The 8,137-nt window shown below is 44.8% G+C and overlaps 1 protein-coding gene across 1 annotated transcript in view; it reads left to right on the forward strand.

Annotated features, from left to right (window-relative positions):
- LOC128877544 (cryptochrome-1-like) overlaps positions 1-8,130 on the forward strand; it is an 11,744-nt gene extending 3,614 nt beyond the window's left edge. Inside the window, exons 2-11 of the mRNA XM_054124926.1 lie at positions 780-1,504; positions 2,132-2,383; positions 3,433-3,617; positions 3,779-4,008; positions 4,457-4,624; positions 4,700-4,840; positions 5,245-5,396; positions 5,534-5,736; positions 6,393-6,419; positions 6,558-8,130. Of these exons, the coding sequence (XP_053980901.1) occupies positions 1,272-1,504; positions 2,132-2,383; positions 3,433-3,617; positions 3,779-4,008; positions 4,457-4,624; positions 4,700-4,840; positions 5,245-5,396; positions 5,534-5,736; positions 6,393-6,419; positions 6,558-6,697 (1,731 nt within the window). The 5' untranslated portion in view covers positions 780-1,271 and the 3' untranslated portion in view covers positions 6,698-8,130. The remainder of the gene's footprint in view (positions 1-779; positions 1,505-2,131; positions 2,384-3,432; positions 3,618-3,778; positions 4,009-4,456; positions 4,625-4,699; positions 4,841-5,244; positions 5,397-5,533; positions 5,737-6,392; positions 6,420-6,557) is intronic.
- The last annotated feature ends 7 nt before the right edge of the window (positions 8,131-8,137 follow it).

Genomic DNA, 8,137 nt, shown 5'->3' on the forward strand with positions numbered 1-8,137 from the left:
CATGAGAATTTTTGCAGAAATAAAGTCCACGGAAGCCTAATCACGGCACCATTTTTTATCTTGGTCCAAAAACGAGGGTTCTGGGTTTTAATCAGAATTATTTCGACCCTTGAAACCATTTTTTAACGACTTCGAAAAGGAGGGGGTTACTCAAACTCCATTTTTCTCACTTTTTTTTTGTGTATCAGCCTAGCGATTTAAAAATACAAAATTCCCACCTTTACTTAGTGGTAACAACGATTACCGATGACCTACAGTCGGTGAAAGAAGTATTCGTACAGCTACCGATTTAAAATAAAATTAACAAGAAAAGAAGTAGACGCGAACGGTGGAACAGTGAGTAGCGGAGTCGACTACCATGCTGAGAAAGCCCGGGTTCGAATCCCGGGCCCGGTCCACCTAGTTTTTTCAAGGCATGGACTAACACAAAAGTATAGAACAAGTGGTTTAAAGACAAAGTTTAATGGGAAAAATTAGATAATACGGCAAAGAGAGGTTCCTGTAAGGAAAAGTATATCACAAAAAAAAAGAAACGAGAGGTTAACATTAAAAATAATAAACTCTAATTTACGCAAATTCTACTCTAAAAATATATAGGTTAATTATTAACTACTCGGATAGCTGTTCATTAATTATTTCTTCCCCTAAAATTTATCAATAAAATATATGAAGCGTTACTTTGAATTCCTGTACGAATACTTGTTACACCGACTGTATAAAGGGTTAATCATCGAATTGCCTTCATATCTAGATTCCAGGAGATTGTATTTCGTCCACAGAAACGTTCGCCATTTCCCCGTGAACCATTCATCCGGGTATCGCCGCGAGGAGGATGTAGTCGCGCGCGATATGAATCGACGACAGACGAAGACGATCCTCCAGAGAGCGCGACTTCTTTTTCCCCGCACCCTAAACAGCGAAAAGGATTGAATCGAGGGAATAGTAGATCGATCGAGCTTGGTCCCGACCTTGATGACCTAAAAACCGGCTCTCGGCTCGGCGGAATCGATTCGTCAGGATGACGGTACTCGGAGGCTGAGGACACCGTTCGTGCAAGGTCGCGGAATCCGTCCGGAGAAACTCTCGTACATCGAATCGTCCAGAGAAACGCGTACATCGGGTCGAAGGGAAACTAGAGGTCGAGAAGTGAAGGGGGAGGTTCGTTAATTGCTCAAAAATGCGCTCCGATAATTGAGCGTTATTCGTCATCGCAATAGTGACAGAGGAGAAGACGGATCTGGGTGATAAGAAGAGATTGGAAAAGAAAGCGAATGGTAGCCGAGAAAGGGAAGATGACGGGCAGCCGTAACAGGGAACTGAATCCGGAAGCGGCTGCACGAGGCGATGGAGGCAAGCACACTGTCCACTGGTTCCGGAAGGGTCTCAGGCTGCACGACAATCCGTCCTTTAGGGAAAGCCTGGCTGGAGCCATCACCTTTCGGTGCGTGTTTGTCTTGGACCCGTGGTTCGCTGGGAGCACCAACGTGGGCATCAATAAGTGGAGGTGAGTGCACCACCTGCTCCCACCACCGACGACAGCCTCTCCAAGAATTAATTGTAAAGGTCAGACGTTAACGAAAATAAATCTGGAGGAATTCGTTCTCTTACGCGTTGACTACTCATCTCAAAACCGGAAATGTGAGAAGCTGGGGCGATTCTGAACGACAATTTCCTTTGCAAAATTGTCGTACGATCCTTCGTTTTTGAATGATTAAAGAAGAAAAATAAATTTGGAGGGAATTCGTTCTCCTACAAGTTGACTACCCGTGTCACCCATCTACGAAATCATCATCGGGGTGTCTCAGAGTCTAAAAACCGGAAATGTGGGTAGCTGGGACGATTTTGAACAACAATTTCCTTCGACATCTTTACAAATGAAATTTTTGTTCAAAATCGTCTCAACTACCCCTCATTTCCGGTTCCGCTAATTCCGTGACACCCTGTATAGTCGCTGCCATTGTCACTGTCGTAATCACACAACCATCGTCATCCTCGTTATCACGTATAGTTATAGCCATCATCATCGCCACCATCGTTCATCGTCACGTCACATTGATCTTCCTCGCTAACCTCGAAGATCACCGAGCACGAACATCAGATCGTATCAGAGAGGTTCTCGCCTATTCGACAGGTTCCTGCTGCAGTGTCTAGAGGACCTCGACTGTTCCCTGAGGAAACTGAACTCGCGACTGTTCGTGATAAGGGGCCAGCCGGCAGAGGCCCTCCCCAAACTGTTCAAAGAATGGGGCACGACGAACTTGACGTTTGAGGAGGATCCGGAGCCGTTCGGCCGCGTCCGGGACCATAACATCTCGACACTCTGTAAGGAGCTTGGTATCTCGGTGGTCCAAAGGGTCTCGCACACTCTCTACAAGTTGGACGAGTGAGTCCAAGCACCTTTGCCCAATCAACGTCCAATTTACCACCGCGAGTTTGCTCTCCCTCGGTGTTTGCGATCGCCGCTGGACAAGCCCGCCGTTTCTCCAGCGGGAGTCGGATGCCTTGTTCTGTTTGCTTTTCTTTCTGCTCGGGGTGTTGGAAGCGGTGGCGTATCGCACCCTCGTTAGGTCTTCAGACGAAGCGAAGTTTCCAGGCTCCGAGGAAAAAGATGAACAGAGATATTTATTCTTTGGGGCTTGGAAGTTCTTTCTCCTTTGAATTTGTTTTCTGTTCTGCAAGATTCTGTAAATGCACCTCGCTTGGTACAAGATGAGTACTCCAAAGAATAAATAGGGTTAAGTGTAACTTGGGTCCTCAGACTAAGTGAAGTTTGGAGGCTTCAAAGATGAACAGAGAATTTATTTTTTGAGGCTTGGAAGTTCTTTCTCCTTTGAATTTGTTTTCTGTTCTGCAAGATTCTTTAAGGACACCTCGCTTGGTACAATATGAGTACCTCAAAAAATAGGTAGGGGTAAGTGTAACTTGGGTCCTCAGACTAAGTGAAGTTTGGAGGCTTCAAAGATGAACAGAGAATTTATTTTTTGAGGCTTGGAACTTCCTTCTCCTTTGAATTTGTTTTCTGTTCTGCAAGATTCTTTAAGGACACCTCGCTTGATACAAGATGAGTACTCCAAACAATAAATAGTGTTAAGTATAACTTGGGACTCCAGTCGAAGTGAAGATTGGAGGCTTCAAAGATGAACAGAGAATTTATTTTTTGAGGCTTGGAACTTCCTTCTCCTTTGAATTTGTTTTCTGTTCTGCAAGATTCTTTAAATGCACCTCGCTCGGTACAAGACGAGTCCTCCAAAGAACAAATACTGTTAACTGCCTCGAATAAAGAATTCAGGAGTCTCTCAAACACTATACCCGTCCACTATATCCACTGTAGTACGATACGCCACTGACTTCCGCTGTAAACGTTCGAAACGTTTCACTCGTTCCAAAGAGCCACTGACTTTCGCGAGCCATAGTCATCGTTTCCTTTTCCAGGATCATCGAGAAGAACGGCGGTAAGCCCCCGTTGACGTACCATCAATTTCAAAACGTGGTAGCTAGCATGGAACCGCCGGAACCGCCAGTGCCGACGGTCACTTCCGCCTGCGTAGGCTCGGCCTACACCCCTCTGAAGGACGACCACGACGACCACTACGGCGTTCCGACTCTCGAGGAACTTGGTATGTACGAAGTCTTCCATCTTATGGGAAACAAAATTCTGGTGACTTCTCTTCGACCGTCCACGGTACACCGTGGGTACGAGAGACACGTTTGAATGAGAGCGAGGAGTAAACTTGAGAGTCACCTCTGGATTGCAAAGGGTTATTCCGATTGTTGACAGGCTTCGACACCGAAGGGCTTCGACCCCCTGTGTGGGTGGGGGGCGAGAGCGAAGCCTTGGCACGGCTGGGTCGTCACCTCGAGAGGAAGGCTTGGGTGGCTAGTTTCGGCAGGCCGAAAATGACTCCGCAATCCTTGTTGCCCAGTCAAACGGGTCTCTCGCCCTACTTACGCTTCGGATGCTTGAGCACCAGGCTCTTTTATTACCAGCTCACCGATCTCTACAAGAAGGTACCATGTCTCCAATCGCATCGCACTTGAGGACCTGTAGAATACAATGGTCCTATCGTCCCACGTTGTCATATCACCCTTTGTTTCTTTCTTTAACACGTTATTGCCCGGTAATAATAAAAATGAATACATAGCCAAATAACATTGGAAATTTGATAAAAATTCATGCAAATAAATGTATGTTTCCACTATATTAACTTTGAATTGTAATGTTCACGAAAAAGTATGACCAGTGTGGGGAAAAAAAAGAACCACAATCGGGACACGAACCCGCGACCCAAGACTACGGAACTTAAACACTCGACCGCCGCCATTTTATACTTATACTTGCAACGCACCGCTACATATTCGGAGAAATCACCCATTCCGTGTCGTTTCAATAATCGAGTAGCTTCGAATGATATACAGTAATGTAATATCTGTACTAATTCACTCTTCGTCACCGCAGATAAAGAAAGCAGTGCCGCCGCTGTCGTTGCACGGGCAGCTGTTGTGGCGCGAGTTCTTCTACTGCGCCGCCACGAAGAATCCGAAGTTCGACAGGATGCAGGGCAACCCAATTTGCGTGCAGATACCCTGGGACAAGAACGTCGAGGCACTCGCCAAGTGGGCTAACGTGAGCGAATTAAAAAGTACACGTTGGAATAATTCAGCGAGTAGCCTCTAACCCTGAACCGTGTCCTTTGAGCAGGGCCAAACGGGATTTCCGTGGGTCGACGCGATCATGACTCAACTGAGGGAGGAGGGATGGATCCATCACTTGGCCAGACACGCCGTCGCTTGTTTCTTGACCAGAGGCGACCTTTGGATCTCATGGGAGGAAGGGATGAAGGTAAAACGTCGACTATTGTGGCACTGTACGAAGTCTACCATAAACGCAGTTCCGAGTTGGGCGTTTATGGGGACTTCGTTTTCGCTCCGTCCTCTTCCTTTATTCGCTGTGTCCTTCTATACGTTCGAAGCTTGTCGACAAAAGATTGGAGAATATACGAACTCTACCATGAATGCACCAGTTAGTCCCGAGTTCGTCCATTGTATGGAGACTTTATCTGTTTGCCCCGTCCTCTTCCTTCATTCACGTTCCAAACTTGTCAGCAAAACATCGGAGAATATACGAACTCCACCATGAATGCACCAGTTCGGTCCCGAGTTTTAGCATTTATAGAGACTTTACTGTACAATTATTGCAACGATTATCATTATTGTTTGTATAAATGTTTATATAAATTCCTCGAGGTGTTCGACGAGCTCCTGCTGGACGCTGACTGGTCCGTCAACGCAGGGATGTGGATGTGGTTATCGTGCAGCTCCTTCTTCCAGCAATTCTTCCACTGTTACTGTCCGGTGAGATTCGGCAGAAAGGCCGATCCCAATGGCGACTACATCAGGTAATCTATTAGCATCTATTCTATTCCTGTACAAGGTGCATTCCAAGTCCAATCTGAATTCCTCTGACGTTCATTAACTTGTTGATTATCGAACCACCTTTAATGAAATATTGAACGTATGTCCGTTCCGGCGCCAGACGATACCTGCCCGTTTTGAAGAATTTCCCTTCGAGGTTCATCCACGAGCCCTGGAACGCACCCCTGAGCGTCCAGCGCGCTGCAAAGTGCATCATCGGCCAGGACTACTCGTTGCCTATGGTAAATCACAGCAGGAGCTCCAGGATCAACATCGAGAGGATGAAGCAAGTCTATCAGCAGCTCAACAAGTATCGCGGAAACGGTAGCGCTTCATGTTCTAGGAATTGATTTTGTCGATCGAACAACTCTTGATCCTTTGACTGCGAAGGATGTATTATACTCGAGACATGGGCTCAGAGAAATGTTTATGTTCGGTAAAACAATTTTGAAAAAATATCAGCTCATAGGGGACGATGAGACGAAACTTTGTTTATATTTACGATTTATTCGTGGGACGCATAGTTTCGAAAATAAAAATTGAAGAGTTAGAAATTTGTTGGAAAAATTAAATTTCAGGAACGAGGTCTAGGTTGAGTCTGGGTCAGGTCTGTTTATCTTCGTTAAATCAATTTTGAAAAAAATATCAGCTTATAGGGGATGATGAGACGAAACTTTTTTGTATTTACAGTTTATTCACAGGACCCTTAGTTTCGAAAATAAGAATTGAAAAGTTCCAAGTTCGTTGGAAATATCGAATTTCAGGAAAAGGGTCTTCAAGTTGTCAATTTTTATCTTCGAAGCTAAGCGTCGTATGAACAAACTGTGAATATAAAAAAGTTCCGTCTTATCATTCTCTACAAGCTGATATTTTATTTTAAATTTACACCGCTACGCATCTTACGATTTCCAGCAAAAATCGCCCCGCTGTCAAAGGGTTAATATTTCGCCACTAAATAATATTCTCGATTGTCGTTGCAGGGGCATCCCTCAAGGGAGAGACAGTTGGTAAGTATAAAACTGGCGTCTGACCTTGAATGACCCTTAACCTTCCTTCTATGAGGTTAACTGAGGTTAACATAATCCCTGACAAAATATAAATAACAAACTAAATATCGAGTAGTGAACCGATGAATTTTGTACAAGGCTTGTTGAACGCGTTACCTCCGCCGCCAGTGAAGGAAAAAGCCGAGGAGGAAGCGAAGCAGAAGCCACCGTCACCGTCTCCCGAGACCCAGCCGAAAATGGAGGTACTCGATCCGACGACGCAGCATCAGCACCAATAGCGACAGCTGCACCGACGTGGCGTCGATAACGCGACCTCAGCAAACGAACTGTCGATCCTTCACCGCCTAATTTATACGATTATTTATTTGCATTTTCTCCGAATATCTCACGATTCTCCGGCACGGATGGTTCGAAATTCTTATCTACGCGAAAAAGAGATAAACAATTGTTCGGAGAGTAACCTCTCGTCAAGATGGGCCCCGTTTGAATCCATCATGGAATTCATTATGGCAGTTAGACGTCCTACATAGTCGAGACGAATGGTCCCGGAAAGTATTTTTCAACGAACGCGAAACTTTCGTGAAATTCGACGTTGATCGCACGTTCCATTCCCCAAAGTACAATTTGTTACAACGTCCACGTTCACGGTAAAAAGAGTAGCGGTGACGCGCACTTTATATTCTTATCGCTGTACATAAAACACGTGCGTCATAAATAGATTTTTCATGTAAGCCTGAACCATTATTTTTAACCCTTTAACGCTGTAACTATAGGTACGAAGGGATTAATAGTCTTCGATAGAAGGATGGGTTATTCACTTACCTCGAAGAAGAGTCCCGTCGTCTTCTCGACTAACAATAAGTTGGAGGAGCTACATAAATTCGTCTCTAACATCGTAATAGATTACGTGCTGCGTCGAGCTCGTAAAAAGACGCCTCGCGTGTTCTGTAACAGGCCAAAGGGAATTTTGGACGGTTTGGTATAGGTGTCGGGTTACTATTAGTACCATTTAGTGTACGATATAGAAAACAGCGTCGTTGCCATGTTCTTGGTATGCACATTTGCGGACGCTACTTTTACCAAGTGACGCTACTGGTTGTATTTATACCGTGGTTTGGTTAACAAAAGTATCCGGGAAATAATAATTTGGGTGGGAGGGGTGAATCAAAAAATTTGTTCTTGTTAAAAAAGCCTACAGGATGGGTGGCGTTCGATAGACACCGTCACGAATCGAGGGTGATAAAGAAACGGTATCCGTCTGTCTTGGAAACGCGCGCCGCAGCCGACAAAGCATTACGTCACTCGGGTTTTTTTTATTTTTTCATGTCAACAAATGATATATTTTTAGTGCCTATAGTACTTATAGTTTTACAGTACATTTCTCGTTAGATTTAAACAATTACAAATGAACATTCCCCAACACTCAAAAGACGGAACTCTAATGTTTTTCTCCTTTTGCAAGCTACCTTTCGCGCTCTCGTCGCGCTCGTGCTCGCACGCACACGCACACGCATACAACGCACGCAATCTCTCCTTCTTTCATTCGATCGTTTATTTATTTATTTATCTTTTTTTTTCTTCTTTTATTATAACTCCCATTCTTTCGCCCTTAAATTACAGATTTATTAATTCATTTATTTCCTTCGCTCGCGTCTCGTGTGGCTCTCTCTCTGTGTGTGTGTGTGTGTGTGTGTGTGTGTGTGTGTGTGTGTGTGTGT

This window comes from Hylaeus volcanicus, chromosome 5 (assembly GCF_026283585.1).
Source record: "Hylaeus volcanicus isolate JK05 chromosome 5, UHH_iyHylVolc1.0_haploid, whole genome shotgun sequence".
In the NCBI taxonomy this organism is placed as follows: Eukaryota; Metazoa; Arthropoda; class Insecta; order Hymenoptera; family Colletidae; genus Hylaeus; species Hylaeus volcanicus.